Raw genomic sequence first — 26,749 nt, forward strand, 5'->3', positions numbered from 1 at the left:
ATGAGAATAGTATTTTTTAACATAATTCATTTGGATGATTTGTTCCTCCTTAATTATTAGGCAAGGTTACAAGCAGCAGTGATGTGGTAGGACTGAAGTGACAAATAATCCATTTCTATGAAATAAATACACACTATATATACCTATGTCTACATGCATATATACATATGCATATGTGTTTTATATTTAATTAACGGAAATGCAGATCTAATTTCTCTTCATCTCACTGCATCCCTGCTTGCTTACAAGAGCTGTCTGCAAGCTTATATGTAAGAGTGATTTTCCTATATAAGTGGATCGTCTATATATATACATAAATACAAATATACATACATAAATATACCTATATGCATGTTTGTTTAAAGAAAATGGAATTCTGTCAACAACAACATTCTTAATTCTACAAATATATAATCAACAAATCCCTGTTACAAACATATATTGTCAATCTAAACAAGTTGCCCCTTATAGCATGACCAAAGTAAATTATTTATACTCATCTCAGTTGATGAGTATCTATCATCTTATTGTTTCATCTTGAGCCCTCTAAAATTATATTAGATCACTGTGTTGATCAGAATCCTTCAAAAAGAGTTTTTCCTTTATGCCAAATTGCTTTCTAGAATACCATATTTAAGGTCTACTAACTACTTGAAAATACATGCTATTCCCCAAGCACTCCAGGGTTAATCATTATTATTTCTTGTCAGCTTTGCCAATCAGATGGCTATGTTGGAAAGTTTTTTATTCACTTTTCTTTGGTTATTGATTTAGAACATTTTTCCTATAGCTTTTCACATTTACTTTTTTGTCTTTTGACTCTTATTATTTCAGAATTGCTTTGTACTTCTGTTGTTTTCATCAGGTATATTGGGAAGTCCTCTATTTAAAAATCCCATATTTTCTCTTTTAGGGACTAAGTTACACTCAATTTCATTGAGTAGTTATTATGTGTATGCCTAATATTTTGGCTTCTATATTTTGGTTATAACTTGGAAGATATTTAACAGACCTTTTTTTTTCTGGGTTTATTGAGCATTACTATCACTATCATCCAACATTAGATTAGCATTCTTCCAGACTTCTACTCTTCTATCTGTATTTCAAATGACATGTTAGTGAACCATATTGTGTAGTCTTTTGTGTTAAATGTCTGGCCTGAACTTTTGAACTCTTGAATCCCTTTTATTCTAATTTTCTTGGGAGTATTGTGTATGGTGATATTGAAAGGGAAAATCCACTTTGAGAGAAAAGAAACTGGCTACCATCAGCATCAAGCATTTCCAGATCCCTGAGTGCCTCAGCAATTATGACAAATATCAGGAACCTCAGAAGCTGTTCTCTGTGGATGACAAGACCCTGTTCTGTGTGCCCTGCTTACAATACCAGGAAAACAACACTCATGTGCTATGATCATGTGCTAGAGTTTGGGGGAGGTCTATAGGGTGAGCAACTGGAGCCCTGGCATTGGCAGTGTTATAGCCTGAGTAAAGCAATGCCAGATGCCCAGGGGAGTTCATGACCTGGTAGAATCTCTTTCTTTCTCCCTTTTTGCTTCTATCTTGTTCAGTCTCAAATTAATCTCTGAACCATCCCTTAAAATGACAGCCCTATCACAGCTGAGTCTTAGAAGCTCATACTATCCCAATGGTGAAAACAAGCCAGGCCTCCTTAATTTCTCCGTCCCTATAATTTGCTACAACTCTGTTCATGTTTCTCTTTCAAAAAAAGGAAAAAAAATACTCCCAAAATATCTGAAACTTTTACATATAAACTTAAAAGGTTTTGAGAAACTAATTGGCGAGGAAAAGAAGGTACCTTAGTTGTGACTGTTGTGTGGACAGTCAGTGTGTCCGGTTCTATCTTCCTCAATAACCTTTTGTTTGTCCTTAAATTAATCTTCCCAAGTCAAGGAACTAGATAGGGTCATCATCATGAACTCGCTGAGAAAAATGATGAAACTTGAGAAAGAAAAGGGTTAAGTGACTTCTTTACAACCAAAGAGTAAGATAACTAGAAAACTGGATTAAGTATAGGAAATGAGTGAATCCAAACTCTGTTCTGGATTCTAAATATCTCTCAAATTGTGGCTGGACTTGATCTTGCCATTGCTCAGAGCCCTCTTAACTTCATTAAGGTAGGCAATTCTAAGGAGACTTCTGAATTCTAATGCTACACAAGAAAAATCAGATTAAAAAGGGGGGGAAATGAGAAAGAAAACAAAAGCAAAATCATAGAATGTGATAATTGTTATGGACTTAAAAATCCATCCAATCTGACTCAGAGATGACAGTAATCCCATGTTTAATATGCATTGACATGGAACAATTTATTGTCTGTGTGAAGATCACAACAGGAGGACAACCATCTACCACCAAGAAATATACCTTGACAATGAAGCCTGAATTTGTATCTTTGCAATGTCTACCCATCGTCCTTTTTTCTGTTCTAAAGTCCAAAAAACCAAACATAATTCTTTTTCAAAGTGATAATTCATTAGAAAATTGAACATCACAATTACAATCCTTTCCCTTGACCAAGGTCTTTATTTACCTTAACTAATCATCTCCAGTACCATCAACCAATCCTCATCAATGTATGAGTTTATATTGCAATTAAATATATACACACAGAGAGACAGCTAAATACAAAAAAAAAAATTCCTGAAAATAAACCCATAGGATGGCAAACCAGTCTTTTGTATCTTGCTGCCTTGTTTCTCTTTTTGGACCACTACAGTGAAAAGGAATCTGAACGAGTCTAATTGGAAATTGGTAACAGTGCAGAAAAATGATGTTTTGGGTGCCTTTGGATTGTAGGAAGGTAGAGTCAGATGAAGAGCAACAGCAGGAGGTAGGAATTAGAGAGGAAGTAAGAGGTAGAAGTTTTGGTATTGAAGAGGTGCTGCTCGAAATTAGTCATGGACCCACACTTAACAACGTATACCAAGATAAGATCAAAATGGGTCCATGATCTAGGCATAAAGAACAAGATTATAAATAAATTAGAGGAACATAGGATAGTTTATTTCTCAGAATTGTGGAGGAGAAAGAAATTTGTGAGCAAAGATGAACTAGAGACCATTACTGATCACAAAACAGAAATTTTTGATTATATCAAATTAAAAAGTCTTTGTACAAACAAAACTAATGCAAACAAGATTAGAAGGGAAGCAACAAACTGGGAAAACATCTTCACAGTTAAAGGTTCTGATAAAGGCCTCATTTCTAAAATATATAGAGAACTGACTCAAATTTATAAGAAATCAAGCCATTCTCCAATTGATAAATGGTCAAAGGATATGAACAGACAATTTTCAGAGGATGAAATTGAAACTATTACCACTCATATGAAAGAGTGTTCCAAATCACTATTATCAGAGAAATGCAAATTAAGACAACTCTGAGATACCACTACATACCTGTCAGATTGGCTAAGATGACAGGAAAAAATAAAGATGATTGTTGGAGGGGATGCGGGAAAACTGGGTCACTGATGCATTGTTGGTAGAGTTGTGAATGAATCCAACCATTCTGGAGAGCAATCTGGAATTATGCCCAAAAAGTTATCAAACTGTGCATACCCAATTTTGATCCAGCAGTGTTACTTCTGGGCTTATATCCCAAAGAAATACTAAAGAAGGGAAAGGGACCTGTATGTGCCAAAATGTTTGTGGCAGCCCTGTTTGTAGTGGCTAGAAACTGGAAATTGAATGGATGCCCATCAATTGGAGAATGGTTGGGTAAATTGTGGTATATGAATGTTATGGAATATTATTGTTCTGTAAAAAATGACCAGCAGGATGAATACAGAGAGACTTGGAGAGACTTACATGAACTGATGCTAAGTGAAATGAGCAGAACCATTATAGATCATTATACACTTCAACAACAATACTGTATGAGGATGTATTCTGATGGAAGTGGATTTCTTTGACAAAGAGACCTAACTGAGTTTCAACTGATAAATGATGGACAGAAGCAGCTACACCCAAAGAAAGAACACTGGGAAATGAATGTAAACTATTTGCATTTTTGTTTTTCTTCCCAGGTTATTTTTATCTTCTGAATCCAATTCTCCCTGTGCAACAAGAGAACTTTTTGGTTCTGCAAACATATATTGTATCTAGGATATACTGCAACATATTTAATATATATAGAACTGCTTGCCATCTAGGGGAGGGGGTGGAGGGAGAGAAGGGAAAAATCGGAACAGAAGCAAGTACAAGGGATAATGTTGTAAAAAAAATTACCCTGGCATGGGTTCTGTCAATAAAAAGTTATTATAAAAGAAAAAAAGAAACTTAAAAAAAGAGTTAGGATTGAAGGAGAAGGGAAAAAAAAAGAAGAGGTGCTGCCCAACCGTAGACTGAACATGATTGATAATCCACCAAGGCTGCTAGACTTGTCCAATCATTTGCCCCTTTTGTTCATCTAAAGGCCCTTATTCCTTTGGTCTGGAGCCCCCCAAAGAGAAGTTTAGAGAAGTGGAATATGTGTGATAAATACATTAAAGGAAAAGAGGATTGACCAGAGTCTTATTTTTGAACTTCACCAAGAATCAGACTAGAAGCAATATGAATTTTTCAAAGTTAAAGACTTCCCTTAAGAAGACCACCCTCTTTCTCTCACTACCACTTGAAATCAGTGGCTTCATGTTAGTTATCAGGTTTGTGAATAAGAAATTATTTCTTCATTCCCCTGCCAAGCCCAATTCTTGGACAGAAAGGACAGAAAGAAAGCAAATATCCTACAGGTGAGGCAATACTCTTGGTACCCAAATTGGAACAATCCCCACTTAAATCACACTCTTGCTTTTTTATACAGAGAAAATCAAATAGAAGATAAACTCTTTTAGAAAAGAGACTTCTTGGAAAGACAGTTGAGGAAAACTTCAGATTGAGAGAAATTATTCCCTACTCCATTCCCATCAATATCAATTAGATAGAATTTTATAAAAATTTTGTATATAAGGCCTCAAAATTGTTAGCTGCAGATTCTATATTCACTTGCTAAAGTTTAGGAAGTTAGCTAAAGCCCTCCACTCTTCTATTTTCTTGTTATTGTGACCAAGCCCAGCATGGCAGAGATTATAACTACTTGAAAAGTGCTCAAAATATCTTTGCATCTTAAGGCCAATCTGTTGTTCATTAGGAGCAGATCTTGTGGTCACTTAAGTCACTGACTGTGATGAGTTGTAAAATTTTCTCCTGACCAAATTCAGGAAAAGACTGTCCATCTTTTGTGGAGGAGATATTCCTTGCTTTCTCCAACTTGTGACTTTATTGACATATTACTTATGCTGTAGAATTATTCTATTTTTTTATAGCTTTTCTGGAATGACTGGACATACAGTCCTATAAAATGAGGGTACTAGAAGGGAGGAGGCATCAGATTGTAAGGAAGATCTGAGATCTACTTCATTTGAGGGGACTCATTGACCCTTTAATAAAATGACATTGGCTCAGACCTACATCTCTGTTTCTCTTACTGTAGGTGAGAAAATTTTAATCTCCATAAAAGTCATCAAAGAGCTGTCATTGGCTCAGATTTCTACCTCTGTTTCTCATTTTGTAGGTGGGATAATTTTAATAGCCACAAAAGTAATTAAAGACATTAATATAATGGTGAGAGGGCCAGATTCACGGGTATTTTTCTTTTTTCAATGTTTATTTTTCCATATTACATATAAAAAGTATTTTTAACTTTTTTTTCTTTTCAATTTTGAGTTCCAAATTTCCATCCTCTCTCCCGTTTCCCCTCCATGGGATAGTAAGTGTGTATTAGTTAACATGTTCATCCATACATATATTCCTCTATGGTTCATCTTGTGAAAGAAAATATGAGGCAACAAATAAAGTGAAAAATAGTATGCTTCCATCTGCCTTTAAAGGTGATCTGTTCTTTCTCTGCATGTGCATAGCATTTTTCATCATGGATCCTTTGGAATTGCCTAGGGTAATGGTTTTGCTGAGAATTACTAAGTAATTCATACTTGAACATTATACAGTGTTCTTGTAATTATTTATGATATATTTTGGTTCTGCTCACTACACTTTGATTCACTTCATATAATTCTTTCCATGTTATTTTCGGAGTCTGTTCATCATATCCTATAGCTTGCTAGTATCATCCATTAAAATTACATATTACAATAGGTTCCACCATTCTCCACTGTCATCACCTCAATTACTAATTCTGTACCTCCACAAACAAAACATCTTCAGATATTTTGTTGCAAATATGCCCTTTTTCCTTGTGTTATTGCTAGTTTAAAGGAGATGTGGGTTTATATTCCTATAGACATTGCTTGAAATTGATTTCCAATATATTTGAATCAGGTCATATCTTCACCAACTGTGTGTTCATGTCACAATTTTCCCACATTCCTCCAACAATTATCCAAAATATTTTACTTTCCTTTTTTCTAATTTTTTTGTGTTCTATGGCATGTTTTCACATGACTATGCATGACTTAAATTTATCTGAACACTGTTGATTTATAACCATTGAGTATCAGTTTGGAAATGACTTCTATTTTTATAAATCTGATTCATTTCTCTATATATTTGAGAAATTATGTCCTCTATCTCTTGTTTGGCTTGAATAATAGAAGTATTAGTTCTCAAATTGTGGTTGTCCAGTCTGTTCCCTTCATGTGCCTTTCTTTTTTTCTCTTCTTTTCTTTCTCTCATTATGACTAAAGAGTATTGATGAAAACTGTTTTTGAATATAGCTTGCCTGTGAATATACTGTGCATTGTTCCACTGAAAAACTCCAACAATCATTTAATTGCTGAATCTTATAGCTTTTTTTTCATTTTTCTTCATCACTTCAAGGGAGTGCCTTGCTTCTCCCTACTTTTGAACTCCCATCTCACATACAGATTCTATTCCTCCCCACATTTCTTAATATTTCTCCTTCCTGCTGCCACTGCTGTCTAATTATAGACATTTCATTTCTCTGTGTTGGATCATCTTTTATCTCCCATTCAATGAGATGGGGAGTCTTCTAGCATTCAGTGCCATGCTCTATTCCTGATCTCATGATCTCTTTGGGGGTAAATCTCTCTCCACAAAAGATTGCCAGATCTATAGATATTAGCAAAAGCAGTCTTGAGTTTCAGATTCAATCAACTAACTATTCCATCATTCAGTCAATATGCATTCTGATTCTCTACACATTGCAATGATCTTTCTTCAAGACCTTGTTTTCCACTACACTTTGTTCTTTCTGTTGAGGACACTTCATGGTGTTTAATCACCAGGCTCTCTGTACTCAGAGTCATTTCTGCCTTTTCACTTTCCCTCAGTATACATATATATCATCATATCAATTCTCAAATCATGTCACTTCTTGCTTTGTAACACATCTTGCATTGATGTCTTTTCCCCTACTCTCAAGAACACTAATCATCTTGCTTCAGGAAATTATCACTTCTTGTATAATCTATGAAAATAATTTTATTTTATAGGAAATTAAAATTTTTATGCATGGGTTTTGTGTCTTGATTTCACCACAAATTTGTTTAGTGTTCTTTTTCCTACAAAGAAACCCCCTTACACACACACACACACACACACACACACACACACACACACAATTTAAGTAATAATGATTGAAAACAATAACAGAAAAGAATCACAAATGGAATACAATTATGGCAGTCAATGCTTTGGAAAAATATAAATAAAATTAAAATACAATGTAAAACATAGATACGTATAAAGTATAGATAAAACTGTATTTCTTTGATGCTTGCACTTATACAAAAGGGAAGGAGTTTGTTCTCCCATCTCTTTTTTTTAGCTGGATCTCTCTGTCTCTGTCTCTCTCTCTCTCTCTCTCATTCTCTCCTCTTTTTTTCTCTTTCTTCTTATCTGCCTTCTCTGAAAATCATATTTTGTTTCATGAAAGCCAGGTAGTATCAGAAGTGGAAATTCATATTGAAAGAGAAGAACATAGTCTTAATGAGCCAACTATCACACTAATGAAGTCTTGTAATGAAAACATCGATATCGATGAAACCAAGACGTCCATCGCCGAAGCTCAAGTATCAACAGGCTTTAATATCTCTACGAGAAACTGCCTGGCAGAACTGTTAACTTATAGGTACATTGATTTATGATTAATGGTATTTCTGAACTGTGTAATTTTTTTTATTAAACAAAATGGCAGTATCCTGGAGAACTTCCACAAGTAACACTAGACACTATTTATCTCCATGACATCACTTTATTGGGAATATATCAGTTGGTGTTTAATAAGGAAACAAGTAAAAAAATAAATTATGCTCTAATAAAGTTTCTATTAGTATTCTTTTCTTTGTTCAAAATCTGGAGAAGACTGGGTTATTCAACAAGTTGAGAGTATCTGAAAAAATTCTAGATCACATACTAGAAATTAAAATTGATCAATATGAAGAAAATCTAGAAATATATCTGCATTGTTTTGATTAGAAAAAAACATAAAATCAGAATGTAATATTTTAGATTCGTTTAGAAGCTACCCATAATGAATAAAGATGCATTCAATTCAAAGAAATAGGATACAGATAGTGATAAAGGGAACAAAATATCCAAAAGGACACATAAGAGAATGACTGAGAAGCAGTTGTTAATGTTATTTAGATGTCAATGAATGTAATATGATATGTAGTATTCAACTAGCAGGAGGATAATTGAAATGGAAGCCAAAATGCTTAATACTCAAGTCAGAACAATCCCCTGTTTAAAAATACACTGTTGCTTTTGTTATACAGAGAAAATGAGATGAAACAGGAAAAGCTGGAAAGGAATAGAGCTCTGCAACAGAGAGCTGAAAAATACCGAACATTCATAGAAACATATGCAGAGGTGAGCAGATTTGATCCATGGGTACTTTCCTTTTTTGTGAATGTTTCTTTCCCCCAATTATATGTAAAAACAATTTTAAACTTAGAATTTTTTAAAGTTTTACTTCCAAAATTTTCTTTTTCACCTTTCTCTCCTTCAGGAATTATTAAACAAGTGGTATTAGTTAAACAAGTGCTGCTATACAGAATATCTTTCCATATTGCTTTTGTTGTGAAAGAAAATATTGACTTTAAAAAAAAAAGGAAAAATTAAGGAAAATATAGTGTGCTTTGATTTGGTTTTAAATTCCATCAATTTTTTCTCTGCCAGTGCATGGCATTTTCCATCATGATTCCTTTGGAATTGCCTTGGTTTATTGTATCGCTAAGAACTGCTAAATCCTTCATAGTTGAACATTGTACAATGTTGCTGTTCCTGTATATGATGGTTTGGTTTTGTTCCCTTCACTTTGTATTGGTTCATGTAATTCTATTCCAAGTTTTTTTTTTTTCTGAAATCAGCATGCTTATCATTTCTTATAGCACACTAGCAATCTATCAGAATTAAGTAATACAGCATATTTCATTATTTCCTATCTGATGAGTATCATTTCAGGTTCCAATTCTGCACTCTTATGAAAACATACAAAAATTTTTGTTCAAATGTTTCCTTTACTGTTTTATAAAAAAAAATCTCTTTAAGAGAAAGACCTAGTAGTGATGTTGTTGGATTAAAGAGGATGAAGAGATTTATATTCCTTTATTCTTTTGTAATCTTTGATGATTAAGGGCATATTTTCACATGATCATCTGTGACTTTGAATTCTCCATCTGAAACCTGTCTGTTCATAAGTTTTGAATATTTAGCTACTAGGAAATGACTCCTACTGTTATATATCTGATCCAGTTCTCCATATATTTGAGAAATGAGGCCTTTTTTTTTAAGAGATCCTTGATGGCAAAATTCTCTAATATTGATTGCATTGGATTTGATTGTGCAAAATTTTTGTAATTGATATATTCAAAAGTATAAATTTAAATTTCATAGTGCTTTCTTGTTTCTTTCTTGGTTATAAATTCTTTCTTTATGCATAGGCTAGATCAATAACTCTTCCTTGTGCCCCTAATTTGTTTATGATATCTCCTTTAATGAATCAACCTATCCAATTTGTTCCTTATGTTGCTGTAAAGTTTGACATGGTGGTTCATACCTACTCTCTGCCATAGTTTTTTTTTTTTTAATTTCCCCAGGAGTTTTTGCCTAATACTGAATTCTCCTCTGGAAAACTTAGATATTTGGGGTCATTTAACACTAAAATTCTCTAGTCAATAATTATTCCTGGTAATTATTGACCTAATCTATTCCATTTATCCACGAATTTGTTTCTTAGACAATACTAGATTGTTTTCATCATTACTCTTGAAAATATAATATGAAATGTGGTATAGCTAGGCCATCTCCTTTCACATTTTTTCATTGATATTGAATTTATTGAAATTCATATGGAAAGAGAAGAACATAGTCTTAATAAGCCAAACATCATACTAATGGAGTCTTATAATGAAAACATCATTGAAATTATTGAATTTGAATTGAATTATTGAAATCATATTCCTATTAGAAATATTTTTTTCTAAATGAGCTTTGTTATTAATTTTTCTTGCTGTATAAAATAAAATTTTGGTATTGAACAAGGAAATTTATTGAGTTTGAACTCTCATTTTCATTCAATGAGTTCATCATACAACTGAGCAAGAAATATTTTTCTAAGTCTTTAGATCTGGCTTTGATATTTGTTTTGTAATTTTGTTGTTTATTGTTTCTGCATTTGCCTTAACAAGTAGAATCTTCTGCATTTTATATTTTTTATAGTTATTTTATTTTGTTTTGTTTTGTTTAGATTTTAATAGTATTTTGTTATTTCAAATACATGTAAACAATGTTTCCAACATTCATTTTGGGTAAGCCTTTGTGTTCAATATTTTTTCTTCCTTACTTCCTGACTTCCTTCCTCCCTCTTTAAGACAGGAAGCAATCTGATATAGGTTAAACACATGCAATTCTTTTAAGCATATTTCGATGTTTATCATGGTGTACAAGAAAAATCAGACCAAAGGGAAGAAAATCATGAGAAAGAAATGCAAACAAAGAAAAAAAGATTTAATTCACATTGCATTTTCCATCTTAAGTATGTCAGAATTTCCTTGGATCACAATATTGCTTAGAAGAGCTAGGTGTATCCCAGCTGATCATCACTTAATCTTACTGTTGCTATGTACAATGTTTTCCTGGTTCTTCTCTCTTGACTCAGCATCATTACATGTGTGTTTTTCCTAAAATTGGCCTATTCATCATTTCTTATAGGAAAATTATATTCTTTTACTTCTATGTATGATAACTTTCCCTAAATTAATTAAATGTACTCGTTCCCAACTCTTGTCCAACACAAATAGAGCTGTCACAAATATATTTGCCCATGGGGGTCCTTTTCCTTATTTGATTATCTCTTTGAGATTCAGTGGCACTATGCTATATATATGCTGTTTGACCATAGTTCCCAATTGCTCTCCAAAATGATTAATCCCAGCTCCATTAACAATGGGATTCCCCTCCAACATATGTTGATCACTGTCTTTTCCTGTCATCTTAGCCAATCAAATAGTTAGGAAATGATACCTTGAGGTGTTTTATTTGCATTTCACTAATCAATTGTATATATATATAGTGTTATGTGATATGTATAGTGTTCTTATAAATTTGACTCAGTTTTCTACATATTTTAGAAATTAATCCTTTTTCAGAAACACTGACTGTAAAATTGTTTCATAACTTTCTGCCTCCCTTCCAAATTTTTCTATATTGTTTTTTTCTGTGAAAAAAATTTTTTCTTGGTTTAACGTAATCAAAACAATCCATTTTGCATTCCAGCTTATATTTCATGTGTTTCATATTTTTCATTTTCTTTTTTTATAATTTCTCTAGTTTTCAATAATCGTTTTTGAAAGACTTTTGTTTCTTAATTTTTTCTCTCTCCCTATTACCTCCACCACTTAGACAGCAAACAATCTGATATAGATTAAATATGTGCAATCCTTGAAATATATTTCCATATTTTTCATACAGTATAAGAAAATCAAAACAAACAGAAAAAAATGAAAAAAGCAAAAAAAAAAAATGAAAAAATGAAAATCTTATTTTTTGATCCAACCTAGTATCATTAAGCCCTCTTCCTGTGTATTATTTCCATTATTTTCCTTGATGTTTGTGGAAATTTGTTTGTTTGAAATAAATTTTGTTATTTTTATATGTGTAAACTATTTTATGTAGTATACTTTAAATACTGCTGCTGACAGTCTTTTATTCTCATTTTGAAGACTAATTGTTTATAATATTATTGGACCATTATTTACAAGAGAAGAACTGAAAGATATCAAGGACAAAAGTTTTAATCAGTTTATGGTACATATTAACTTGATCACTAGAGGTTATAACTAAAAAAAAATGCTTTTAATTTCTTCATCTTGAAATTGTTCATATCTTCTCTGCCCATCAGTTTTTTATTTTAGCACAGATCTGAAAACCCTTGTTCTACTAATTTCTTTATATGATCACCCTTTATGTCTAAAACAAGAAGCCATTTGAGTTTTGTTGGACCTTTTCTGGAGGTAGTGACATTTTTGTTGTAGTTTATTTTCTTGATTTAATTGTCCTCTTACTTCTGATCTTTGTTGCTCATAAATATATATGTGTATATATGTATGTGTATACACACACACACACACATACATATATATATGTGAATGGGAGGTTGTATTTATGTAGCTATATATAGGTATATATATTTATAATGTAATTTGTGTGTGTGTGTTGTTTTAGTGGTGATATTTGTCAGTTTATTTTATATTCTGCAGTTTGGTTAAAGCTATTGATTCAAAGAGTTTTTTTGTTGGTTCCCTAGGAAACTCTAAATATACTATCATACCATCTGCCAAAATGATAGTTTTATTTCCTCATTTCCAAGTAAAAAAATTTTGATTGTTCTTACTTTGTAACAATTGATATGGCTAGGCCATTATCTAGGTTTTTTTTTTCTCCAGGTTTTTTCTCCACTAATTTTCTTTTAATTTTGACCTTTTTTTCCCTTTTGAGATGAATTTCATTGTCATTTTTTCCTAGCTCTATCAGATTTTTTGGAGGGGTAGATTAACTATTATGTAATACATTGATGTGTACTAGTTTGGGCAGAATTATCATTTTTATTATATTGGATAAGCCTTCCTATGAGCATTTGATACATTTTTTGTTATCTAGATCTCACTTTATTTGTATGAAAAGTGTTTTTGTAATCTTTTATGGTCTCGACTTGGCAGTTTGACTCCTAAGTATATTATATTCTTTACAGTTATTTTCTCTTTTGCTCTCTTGCTACTGAGTTTTGTTTATAATATAAATAAATGCAGAATCACCATAATAAGGTTAGGATGGTACCAAGCTTTTCACCAAAACTCTCAAAGTATATTTACATATTTACTCTATTCAGAAATTTATGGTGCATTGAATTTATAGAATTGAAAACAAAATAGCTGCTTGGGAAATATTAACATCTTCTCCAGTTCAGTCTTTCCAGTGATTCTCCCAGATTTCACAAAAAGTACTGACATCAGAAATTGTTCTGTGACCATTAGCATTTTCTTCCAGGGAAGAAGCTGGATATTCAATGAAACAGGTGAATTTCATTTATTTCTAATGAAAAAGCCAGAGCTAAACAAAAAAATTTGACCTCCAAATATAGGACTCAAGAGAAGGATAAAAGACAAAAAGAACTCTTGAGAACTATATTTCTGTTGCGAGCATTCATAGGGCACATGTATAATTTGATTTTACTGTTATAATATACTAAAAAGGGGAAGTAGAAGTGGAAAGGGGATTGTATCAGAAAAAGAGAAAAGGGGAGATAAAAAGAGGGAAATTACATCCTATGAAGAGGCAAAGGAAATCTATCATATCTGAGGGAATTAAGGAAGGGGGAGGAACATTGTGTGAATCTTAACTCTCATCAAATTTGGCTCAAAGAGAAAATATTAGACATATTTCATTTACAGAGAAACTTCTCTCACCTCATTAAAAAGTGGGAGAGGAAAAGGGAAAAGGAAAATAGGCTAAATAGAAGGGAAATACAGAAAAAATAAGGAAAAAAAGTAAAAGAAAGGGGGAGGAACTCAAAAGCAGTGGGAGGGATTCTAAAGAGGGAGAGCTATGTGAGGCAAGTGGTACCCATAAGTTTAATACTGGCAAGGGGGGTAAAGGGAGGGGGAGGAAAAGAAAAGTATAATCTGGGGATAATAAGATGTCAGTTTTTAGTAGTTTTAACCATAAATGTGAATGGGATGAACTCTCCCATAAAGCGGAGGCAGATAGCAGACTGGATCCAAAGCCAGAATCCTACAATATGATGTTTACAAGAAACACATTTAAAGCAGGGTAATACATACAGAGTAAAACTAAAAGGCTGGAGCGGAATCTATTATGCTTCAGGTGAAGTAAAAAAAAAAGCAGGGATAGCCATCCTTATCTCAGATCAAGCAAAAACAAAAATTGAACTAATTAAAAGAGATAAGTAAGGAAACTATATCTTGCTAAAGGGTAGCATAGACAATGAAGCAATATTAATACTAAACATATATGCACCAAGTGGTATAGCATCTATATTCCTAAAGAAGAAGTTAAGAGAGTTGCAATAAGATATAGACAGCAAAACTGTAATAGTAGGAGATATCAACCTTGCACTCTTAGAATTAGATAAATCAAACCACAAAATTAATAAGAAGTTAAAGAGGTAAATAGAAAATTAGAAAAGTTGGGTATTATAGATCTTTGGAGAAAACTAAATGGAGACATAAGGAGTATACTTTCTTCTCAGCAGTTCATGGAACCTATACAAAAATATTAGGACATAAAACCCTCAAAATTAAATGCAAAAAGGCAGAAATAATAAATGCATTCTTTTCAGATCATAATGCAATAAAAACTTCATTCAATAAAAAGCTAGGGGACAATAGACCAAGAAAATTTTGGAAATTAAATAAATTCATCCTAAAGAATTAAAGAGTGAAACAGCAAATCATTCATACAATAATTTCACCCAAGAGAATGATAATGAAACATCATACCAAAATTTTTGGGATGCAGCCAAAGTGGTAATAAGGGGAAATTTTATATCTCTTAGAGGCTTGCTTGAGTAAAATAAAGAGAAGAACAATGAATTTGGCTTACAACTTAAAAAGCTAGAAGAAGAGCAAATTAAAAACCCACAATCAAATACTAAACTTGAAATTCTAAAATTAAAAGATGAAATTAATAAAATTGAAAGTAAAAAATTATTGAATTAATAAATAGAACAAAGAGTTGGTTTTCTGAAAAAACCAACAAAATATATAAACCTTTGGTAAATTTGATTAGAAAAAGGAAAGAGGAAAATCAAATTGTTAGTCTTAAAAATGTAAAGGGAGAACTTTTAACCAATGAAGAGGAAATTGGAGCAATAATTAGAAGTTACTTTGACCAACTTTATGCCAATAAATTTGATAACTTAAGTGAAATGGATGACTACCTTCAAAAATATAGGCTGCCCAGATTAACAGAGGAGAAAGCAAATTGCTTAAATAGTCCCATTTTAGAAAAAAGAAATAGAACAAGCTATTAATCAACTCCCTAAGAAAAAATCCCCAGAACCAGATGGATTTTCATGTGAATTCTACCAAACATTTAAAGAACAATTAACTCCAATGTTATATAAACTATTTGAAAAAATACGGAATGAAGGTCTTCTACCAAATTCCTTTTATGACACAGATATGTACTAATACCTAAACCAGTTAGGTTGAAACAAAGAGAGAAAATTATAATCCAATCTCTCTAATGAATATTGATGCAAAAATCTTAAATAAAATATTAGCAAAAAGATTACAGAAAATCATCCGTAGGATAATACACCACAGCCAAGTAAGATTTATACCAGGAATGCAGGGCTGGTTCAATATTAGGAAAACTATTAGCATAATTGACTATATCAATAACCAAATTAACAAAAACCATATGATTAACTCAAGAGATGGAGAAAAAGCATTTGATAAAATCCAACATCCATTCTTATTAAACAACTCTTGAGAGTATAGGAATAAATGGACTTTAACTTAAAATCGTCAGTAGCATCTAGTTAAAACCATCAGTAAGCATCATATGTAATGGGGACAAACTGCAACCATTCCCAATAAGATCAGGAGTGAAACAAGTTGCCCACTTTCACAATTACTATTCAATATTGTATTAGAAATGCTGGTTTTGGCAATAAAGTTAAGAGATTAAAGGAATTAAAGTAGGTAATGAGGAAACCAAATTATCACTCTTTGCAGATGATATGATGCTATATTTAGAGAACTGCAGAGATTCTACTAAAAAGCTTATTAGAAATAATCCACATCTTTAGCAAAGTTTCAGGATACAAAATAAACCCACATAAGTCATCAGCATTCTTATATATCACTAACAAAATCCAACAGTTAGAGATATAAAGAGAAATTCCATTTAAAGTAACTGCCAATAGTATAAAACATTTGGGAATCTATCTGTCAAGGGAAATTCAGGAACTATATGAGAAAAACTACAAAACACTTTCCACACAAAGACAGATCTAACCAATTGGGAAAATATTAACATATTAAGTGCTATTGGATAGATCGAGAGAATATAATAAAGATGACAATACTATCTAAATTAATCTATTAGTGCTATACTAATCAGACTCCCAAAAAAACTATTTTAATGACCTAGAAAAAATAACAACAAAATTCATCTGGAAGAACAAAAGGTCAATACTTTCAAGGGAACTAGTGAAAAAAAAATTAAATAAAGGTGGCCTAGCTGTACCAGATCTAAAACTATATTGTAAAGCAGCAGTCACCAATACCATTTGGTATTGACTTAGAAATAGACTAGTTGATCAGTGGAATAGGTTAGGTTCACAGGACAAAAACAGTAACTGTAATGTGTTTGACAAACCCAAAGACCCCAGTTTTTAGGATAAGAATTCACTGTTTGACAAAAAGTACTGTGAAAATTGGAAATTAGTATGGCAGAATCTAGGCACTGACTCACACTTAACACTGTACACCAAGATAAGGTCAAAATGGGTTCATGATCCAAGCATAAAGAATGAGATTATAAATAAATTAGAAGAACATAGGATAATTTACCTCTCAAAACTGTGGAGGAGGAAGTAATTTGTGACCAAAGAAGAACTAGAGATCATTATTGATCACAAAATAGAAAATTTTGATTATATCAAAGTTAAAAGTTTCTGTACAAATAAAACTAATGCAGACAAGATTAGAAGGGAAGAAATGAATTAGGAAAACATTTTTACAATCAAAGGTTCTGATAAAGCTCTCATTTCCAAAATATATAGACAATTGACTCTAATAAGAAATCAAGCCATTCTCCAGTTGATAAATGGTCAAAGGATATGAACAGACAATTCTCAGAAGAAGAAATTGAAACTATTTCTAGCCATATGAAAAGATGCTCCAAATCAATATTAATTAGAGAAATGCAAATTGTCATCTTTGAGATCCCATGCCACACCTCTCAGATTGGCTAGGATGATAGAAAAAGATAATGCTGAATGTTGGAGGGGATGTGGGAAAGCTGGGACACTGATACATTGTTGGTGGAATTGTGAATGCATCCAGCCATTCTGGAAACAATGTGGAACTCTGCTCAAAAAGTTATCAAACTTTTTATACCCTTTGATCCAGCAGTGTTACTACTGGACCTATATCCCAAAGAGATTTTAAAGATGGGAAAGGGGCATGTATGTGCAAAAATGTTTGTGGCAGCCCTTTTTGTAGTGGTTAGAAACTGGAAATTGAATGGATGCCCATCAATTGGAGAATGGCTGAATAAGTTGTGATATATGAATGTTATGGAATATTATTGTTCTGTAAGAAATGACCAGCAGGATGATTTCAGAAAGGCCTGGAGAGACTTACATGAACTGATGCTAAGTGAAATGAGCTGAACCAGGAGATCATTATATACTTCAACAACAATATTATATGATGATCAGTTCTGATGGATGTGGCTCTCTTCAACAATGAGATGAACCAAATCAGTTCCATTTTTTGAATAATGAAGAGAACTAGCTACACCCAGCAAAAGCACTATGGGAAATGAGTGTGAAGCACAACATACCATTTCCACTCATTCTTTTTTTGTCCGCTTGCATTTTTTATTTCTTTCTCAGGTTATTTTTTACCTTTTTCTAAGTCTGATTTTTCTTGTGCAGCAAAACAACTATATAGATATGTATACATCTATTGAATCTAACACATAACTTAATATATTTAACATGTATTGCTCTACCTGCCATCTAGGGGAAGGGGATGGGGCAAGGAGGGAAAAGTTGGAACAGAAGTGATGCCAAGGGTCAATGCTGAAAAATTACCCATACATACATCTTGTAAATAAAAAGTTATAAGAAAAAGAATAATTCCAACATTTCCATAATTGTTCCCTGAAATATCCCACTAAGGGGAGATCATATGCATTGTTGGTGGAGTTGTGAATGAATCCAACCATTCTGGAGAACAATCTGGAATTATGCCCAAAAAGTTATCAAACTGTGCATACCCTTTGATCCAGCAGTGCTACTACTGGGCTTATAACCCAAAGAAATACTAAAGAAGGGAAAGGGACCTGTATGTGCCAAAATGTTTGTGGCAGCCCTGTTTGTAGTGGCTAGAAGCTGGAAATTGAATGGATGCCCATCAATTGGAGAATGGCTGGGTAAATTGTGGTATATGAATGTTGTGGAATATTATTGTTCTGTAAGAAATGACCAGCAGGATGAATACAGAGAGGCTTGGAGAGACTTACATGAACTGATGCTAAGTGAAATGAGCTGAACCAGGAGATCATTATATACTTCAACAACAATATTGTATGAAGATGTATTCTGATGGAAGTGGATTTCTTTGACAAAGAGACCTAACTCAGTTTCAATTGATCAATGATGGACAGAAGCAGCTACACCCAAAGAAAGAACACTGGGAAATGAATGTAAACTATTTGCATTTTTGTTTTTCTTCCCGGGTTATTTTCACCTTCTGAATCTAATTCTTCCTGTGCAACAAGAGAACTTTTTGGTTCTGCAAACATATATTGTATCTAGGATATACTGCAACATATTTAACCTATATAAGACTGCTTGCCATCTAGGGGAGGGGGTGGAAGGAAGGAAGGGGAAAAGCGGAACAGAAGTGAGTGCAAGGGATAATGTAAAAAATTTACCCTGGCATGAGTTCTGTCAATAAAAAGTTATTATAAAAGAAAAAAAGGGGGGAGATCATATTCTCATATTTATTTTGATTTATAAAGATATTCTATTCTAAAGAAATTCTATTCAATTCTAAAGTAATTAAATGTTTTCTTTTAATTGTTTTCTCCCCTTCCACTTCCTGATTGGGTTCTATGTTCCTGAAAGGAGAGAGTTGGCATGTCTTTCAAACTCTCTCAAGCTCATAAAAGCTAGAGAGACAATTTAATGTAAATAGTTCTTTCCTAAATGAATTGTTGGGTGGTCCTTGAAGATCAGGTAGTACAGAGATTGGTTGTTTATTGTAAACTTCAAAATCTCAGTTCTAAAAATAAGTAGAAAATGTAAATTGGAATAACTGTCAAAGGAAGAAACAAACTTGTCTTTTTCAAAAATCTGTAGGGAACAATGGAAAATATAGCAAAAGAGGAAGAAAATGAAAAAAATCATGGAACAATGAGAAATTTGGACCAAGAACAAGATGTAAGACTAGAGAGCAAAGATGATTCAAATTCTGGTGAGACTACATAATTTTACACGTAACTGATGCAGAGATTGAGGAATACTTAGGTTTCTCAAAAGGGGCTTAAGGGAACGAAACTGAGATGACCTGATAAATTAAAAGTGATGACAGTGTTAACTGAAAATTGACATTTTGATTGAGTCTAGCAATGCGGGTACATATATATTCATCAACAATTTTGATGAGAAGTTGTTCAAAACAAACTTGATGCAAAGAAATATATTTTTAAAAAATTTTGAGTTCTTCTCTTAAGATCTTAGAGTGATTTTCACACTGATGTATAAAGATCCTTCTTAAGCAAACCTTTTTGCTTATTAATCTCTCATAAGTGCGTTTTGTTCATTTCTTACCAAATTTGTGAATTATTTCCTTTCCCTTGCCTTCCAATCCTTTCCACTACTTCCCTTTTGTTTCTTTTCTTCCTTTTTGAATTTCCCTTTTTGCTCTTCTTCTCCTCTTTCCTCATCCTCATTTTCTTCCCATTTCTCTTTCTTATTGCCATCTAACATTTTTTGTTTGTTATCTGTTAAGATAAAGCAGGAGAAATAGATTCTTAAAAAGTCAAATAAAAAGTCAAAGATGATAAGCTAAACTTTAGTCAATAAATTCTTAAGATCTTCTTATTAAAAATATGTAACTGTACTTCCACTTATTTAAAGCCATTAGAAATCAGGGCATTGTTTGAAAGAGTTAGAATGTTGTGAGATTTATATACACCCACTCACACACAAATGTATTCATATATATTCCTATGTGCATATGTGTGTGTACAAAGATATATATACATATATGTATGTATATGTATATGTGTGTGTGTGTGTATGTGATTGATAGACAGATAGATGTCAGAGCTTCTGAGTATAGGCTAAAATACTTCTAGAAACTTTTATGGTTTTGGTACATTTCAAGTTTTTCCCAGTAAATTCTTCCTATTTCTAGTGTCCCCACTAATTCTGAAAGATCTAGGCATTCTATAATTTTTTATTGCTGCTCATAGTCTTGGGGACAGTGCAGTGATTTTTAATATATATCTCCTCAAGGTTTTTTTGTTTGTTTGTTTTGTTTTAAGAGAGTCAAAAGATTTTGCTCTCTGGGGCTATATAACTTTATTTCAATATTTCTCCTTGTCCCATGTACACCAAAACCTCATTTTAAGCTATTTTAACATTGTTTCTAGAATACCATTATATAACTCATATTCCATGCTGCTTCATTCTCTCTCTACATATTTCGAAGTTCTTTGCTTTTTTGTTTTGTTCTCCAACACTGTGACTGTTCCTCCAACACTGAGATTAGATTTTCAAAGTAATTCTAGCCTTTTAATGAGACAAAACATGAATTCTTGTTTCATTCATTCCAGTACATATTTTGCATGTCCTTTTTCTGGATTTGTTTCTTGAGCATTTCTGTCACTAATCATAGAGCTTTAGATTAGCATTTTTCCAAATTTCTACTCTTCAATTCATATTACAGATTATGTATTTGGGACCATAGTGGGTGCACTTTAGGGTGCATTGTCTGATCACAATTTTTGACTTGTTGAGACATTTTTCAGTGTTGTAGGGGGTCTTGAGTATTAGAATATTTGAGGATCCTATAAATAACTCAGGCTTGAAATGTAACCTTTCAAGTATTCTTCTTCAGAGCAATCTATGGATATTAAAATTCTGATCTGGATTCTATAAGTTCTTAACCTAGGTTTGATTGTGTGCAACATACCTGCAAGCTTACCCTTCTTTAGGTTCCCTGTATTAGACGTGCCACTTAGAAAACTCTACATAAGATCATTTCAGGTGAGGTTATTCCATTGCAAACTTCAGATTTATTTGACATATGGAAATCCCATTAAGGATTAATAGGGAACTGAATCCCCAATACACTCTAAGGGCCACAATGCAAAAGCTACTGTTTGCTTCTGAATTTCCTGTCACGTGATTATCCAAACAAGAGCTTGCAACCAAAGAATACCTAGAAATGTGACATACAGGTACATGTTCCCCTCATCAGGTACCTTTGACTATTTGACCAAGAATTCATAGAGTCAATGAAAGGAGTTCCTGACTCAGAACTGTTTCCACATTCTGTCAGAGGGCAGGGCACCACATAGCTTGTTCTCCTCCCTTATTGTTGCCCAAAGTCACAGTCCTACTCTCTTTTAGTGCTTCCTTATTTCTTATTATTAGCTCTTACTTCTTAATCCATTCTCTGCCCTTGCACATCTCTTCTGAAAATGTCTTTTCTTCTCTCTCAGGAATAAATCTTTCCAGGAAGAGCTCTGGGAAGAATGCTTTTAATTTTAATGATATTAAGCTAACTTCATTAGAGATACATAATTGTTAGTATATCAAATGAAGAAAGATATTTAGAATACCTTTTCTAGCTATTGGAGATAATCTTCTCATAAAATTCATTCTAAAATTAGATTTTTCTCCCATGTGGTACTATTGAATTGACTAAGATCTTTTAAGTTAGTTAAGGCTTGTTAAGCTAAGCTTAGAAGAAATCATGAATGTGGATAAGGAAATATCTACCTAGCCTTTCTTGCTTTGTTGGACCTTGCTTGATTGGGCTTCTAAAAAGTATCTTAAACAACATGAAGTTAGAGTTCAGCTGATTGACTTTTATGAACAAGCCATGTTTGGTTTTCTTAAATCCTATTTATTTTTGGTAGATGAAGTGGCAACTATTTCCTGGAAAGAGATCTTGAGGTTAATATTTGATTAAACTGGAGAGGCCATTTGGTTCAAATCTGCCATTTTCTTTACTGAAATCAGTGAAATGCAGAAAGCTTAATTACAACAGTTTGCTAAGCATGGAGTAGAGACTCCAGGAATTCAGACTAATATAGTGCTCTTCATAGTACATCACCATATATGCTACTATTATAAACATGAGTGTCTAATATTCACAACTCAAGTACAGGTTGCTGTGGGCTGTTGCTAATGCATTAATTCTCAGAGGTTTATACACCAAATTATTTTATTTCTAGAAAATGACAATGAGACTGCAACAACTTCAGAGAGGTCACATGAGAAGAAGTTTCCAAGATGGATTCCCTCTTTTTGTGGGTAAAATCAGTTTTTTAGATTGATAAAAAGAAAAAATGGAATAAAATGGTTTGGTTTCTATATGGTTTAAACTGTTTAGCTATCACCTTTCCAACTTTTTTATTCTCAGGATCCTTTTAGCTATGTCCAATGATTCTCATCTATTTCAATAGTTCTCATCTAATGTAGTACAATGTGTTCTGAGAATGGGCACTCAAGAGGACCTGGCTTCAAATTCTTAGTCTCCCACTTTTACCAGTTTGCCCACAATCAAAGGGCTCTGATCTTCACTTCATTTCAATTTGTACCTGTTACTTAATTTTCAAGCAATGGGACTAAAATTTGTACTTGTTACTTTAATATCAGGAAATGGGGCTAGAATGACACTGAACCTGTTGAATTCTGTCTTTAGCAAACACATTTGTGTGTTGGATTCAATCATTAGAAACTATCTGAGGCATTTTTACAGGGTTATACTACTTGGAGTTCAATATGGAACAAATCACTACTATGGAGAAGTAAATTTTCTTTTCCTGTCCAAAAAAACAAAAGAACTTCTTATGCTATGTGTGAAGTCATGAAAAACCTTTCTATAAATGTGATATTGGAAGAGAAGTTATAGAATTTTCCTCCCTGCTTCAAACTCTCAAGAATAATTTAAAAAGGACGTATGTCTGAGTTTGAATAACATTGTCCAGCATACATCCTTCAGAGTATTCTTGTATAATTGTATTGCTGATAAAAGCAAAGACACATTGTGAATACTTTGTAAACAGTACTTTTCACTTTGCATGAGTTCATGGTGACCTTTTCAGATTTTTCTGAGAGCATCCTACTCATCATTTCCTATAGCACAATAGTATTTGATCATAATGATATTATCACATTTGAATCAGACATTGCATAGCTGATGGGCAAGCATTCATTATCTTAATTCTTTCTGCCAAAAAAAGAGCTGCTATAAATATTTTTGACTAATTTTTGTTTTAAAAATCTCTTTGGGCATACATGCTTAGTAATAGTGTTGTTAGCTCAAAAGGGTATACATGATTTTATACCCTTTGGGGGGGCATAAGTCATAACTTTTGATTAATTATCTGTTGAAGAATGGCTCTTATAATTTTTTTAAAGAAATTGACCTAGATGGCTTTTCTATTTGAAAAATGAGGCCTTCTAATTTCCAAAATATATAGAGAATTGACTCTAATTTATAAGAAATCAAGCCATTCTCCAATTGATAAATGGTCAAAAAATATGAACAGACAATTCTCAGATGAAGAAATTGAAACTATTTCTAGTTGCTCCAAGTCATTATTAATCAGAGAAATGCAAATTAAGACAACTCTGAGATACCACTACAAACTTGTTAGACTGGCTAGAATGACAGGGAAAGATAATGCGGAATGTTGGAGGAGATGTGGGAAAACAGGGATACTAATATATTGTTGGTGGAATTGTGAATACATCCAACCATTATGGAGAGCAACTTGGAACTATGCTCAAAAAGTTATCAAACTGTGCATCCCCTTTGATCTAGCAGTGTTACTACTGGGCTTATATCCCAAAAAGATCTTAAAGAAGGGAAAGGGACCTATATGTGAAAGAATGTTGGTGGCAGCCCTCTTTATAGTGGCCAGAAACTGGAAAATGAGTGGATGCCCATCAATTGGAAAATGGCTGAATAAATTGTGGTATATGAATATTATGGAATTGTTCATTATTGTTCATTAAGAAATGACCAACAGGATGATTTCAGAAAGGCCTGGAGAGACTTACACGAACTGATGCTGAATGAAATGAGCAGGACCAGGAGATCATTATATACTTCAACAACAATACTATATAATGATCAATTCTGATGGACCTGGCCATCTTCAGCAATGAGATGAACCAAATCAGTTCCAATGGAACAGTAATGAACTGAACCAGCTACAGCTACACCCAGCGAAAGCGCTCTGGGAGATAACTAAGAATCATTACATTGAATTTCCAATCCCTATATTATTGCCCGCCTGCATTTTTTACTTCCTTCATAGACTAATTGTATACTATTTCAGAGTCCAATTCTTTTTGTACAGCAAAATAACGGCTTGGACATGTATACTTATTTTGTATTTAATTTATCCTTTAATATCTTTAACATGTATTGGTCATCCTGCCATCTGGGGAAGGGGTGGGGGGAAGGAGGGGAAAAATTGGAACAAAAGGTTTGGCAATTGTCGATATTGTAAAATTACCCATGCATATAACTTGCAAATAAAAAGCTATTAAAAATTTAAAAAAGAAAAAGAAAAAGAAAAATGAAGTCTTCATCAGAGACACTTCCTTCAAAACTCTTTTCTTTTTTAAATAGCTATTTTCAAAATATATGCAAACATAGTTTTCATCATTCATCCTTGCAAAACTTTTTTTTATTTTTAAATTTTATTTTATTTAATAATGACTTTGTATTGAGAGAATCCATGCCAGGGTAATTTGTTACAACATTATCCCTTGCACTCGCTTATGTTTTGTTTTTTTCTCCTCCCTTCCTCCACCCCCCCCCCAAGATGGCAAGCAGTCCTATATATGTTAAATATGTTGCAGTATATCCTAGATACAATACATATTTCTTGCAAAACTTTGTGTTCCAATTTTTTCTCTCTCCTTTCCCTCTATCCCTTACCCTAGACAGCAAGTAAACCAAAATATGTTAAATGTACAATCTTTCTATACATATGTCCACAATTATAAAGCCTAACAAGAAAAATCAGATCAAAAGGAAAACAATGAGAAAGAAAACAAAGAACAAGCAAACAACGAAAAAAGTGAAAATATTATATTGATGTTTACTCAGTTCCCACATCATCTTCAAAAGAGTCACATCCATCAGAATTGTCATATAATTTTGTTGTTGTATACAATATATTCTTGGTTCAACTTACTTCCCTTAGCATCAGTCCATGTGAGTTTCTCCTGGCATTACTGAAACCTTTCTGCTTATCATTTCCTTTAGAATAATATTCCATAACATTCATATACCATAATTTAGTCAGTCACTTGTCAATTGATAGGCATACACTTGATTTCCAGTTCCTTGTGCCTGCAAATAGAACTGCTATAAATATTTATCCACAGATGGGTACTTTTTCCTTTGTTATGATCTTTTTGGGATATGGCCCTAGTAGAGACATTGCTGGATCAAAGGGTATTCACAACTCCACTAACTATGTATTAATGTCTCAGTTTTCCCACATTATCCCCGCCAATATTCATTATTCTCTTTTCTTGTCATCTTAGCCAAACTTAAAAGTGTGTAGTGGCAAAACAGAGTTGTCTTAATTTGCATTTCTCTGATGACTAGTAATTTAGAGAATTTTTTTATATAACTAGAAATGGTGTTAATTTCTTCAATTGAAAATTGTTCACTTTTTTGACCATTTATCAATTGGAGATCATTGTAATTTTTAAGTAATGATTTTCTTCCAAGAGCATTTTGTATTGTCTTTTCTTTGTGGTCAATTCTACTTTTAAAGGAGTTCTTCTTTTCAGTGAATTTTTGTATATCTTTTTTCCATTTGGCTAATTCTGCCTTTCAAGACAACCTTATACTTTTCAGAGTTTTGTACATCTTTTTACCATTTGATCTAGTTCTGTTTTTTAAGGATTAATCTGCTTCAGTTTTTTAAAAATTTTGTTCCTTTAACAAATTGTGACCTTTCCCCAGCAATTTTTGGCATCCTCATTTCAAAGAAGTTATTTTTAAGTTAATAGAAATGATTGAAAGTCCAAAAAGGTATTTTGATCAAAACAACTCCCTATATATATATATATGTTAAAGCTTTTTATTTTCAAAACATATGCAGGGATAATTTTCAACACTCACCTACGTAAAGACCTTGTGTTCCAAATTTTTCTCTTCCTTCCTCTCGTGCCCTCCATTAGATTGGAAGTAAGCCAATATATGTTAAACATGTACAACCCTTCTATATGTA

At 32.8% G+C, this 26,749-nt stretch overlaps 1 protein-coding gene and 1 long non-coding RNA gene across 6 annotated transcripts in view; one reads left to right on the forward strand and one right to left on the reverse strand.

Moving 5' to 3' along the window:
- LOC127553691 (uncharacterized) overlaps nt 1–26,749 on the reverse strand; it is a 109,149-nt gene that overhangs the window by 51,099 nt on the left and 31,301 nt on the right. The window contains exon 3 of one of the 4 annotated variants that reach the window (XR_007951804.1): nt 19,799–20,251. The exons of 2 other annotated variants lie outside the window; for them this stretch is intronic. This is a non-coding gene — a long non-coding RNA (uncharacterized LOC127553691). Of the gene's footprint in view, nt 1–19,798; nt 20,252–24,841; nt 26,741–26,749 lie in introns of those variants that run through there. One more of the 4 variants, XR_007951805.1, reaches the window with a different exon arrangement.
- LOC127553681 (IgA FC receptor-like) overlaps nt 1–26,749 on the forward strand; it is an 88,912-nt gene that overhangs the window by 48,398 nt on the left and 13,765 nt on the right. For both annotated transcript variants that reach the window (XM_051984591.1, XM_051984592.1), the window contains exons 19-22: nt 7,921–8,111; nt 8,761–8,854; nt 19,608–19,722; nt 22,718–22,796. In XM_051984591.1, coding sequence (XP_051840551.1) covers nt 7,921–8,111; nt 8,761–8,854; nt 19,608–19,722; nt 22,718–22,796 — 479 coding nt within the window. The remainder of the gene's footprint in view (nt 1–7,920; nt 8,112–8,760; nt 8,855–19,607; nt 19,723–22,717; nt 22,797–26,749) is intronic.

Source organism: Antechinus flavipes, chromosome 3 (genome assembly GCF_016432865.1).
Source record: "Antechinus flavipes isolate AdamAnt ecotype Samford, QLD, Australia chromosome 3, AdamAnt_v2, whole genome shotgun sequence".
Lineage (NCBI taxonomy): Eukaryota > Metazoa > Chordata > Mammalia > Dasyuromorphia > Dasyuridae > Antechinus > Antechinus flavipes.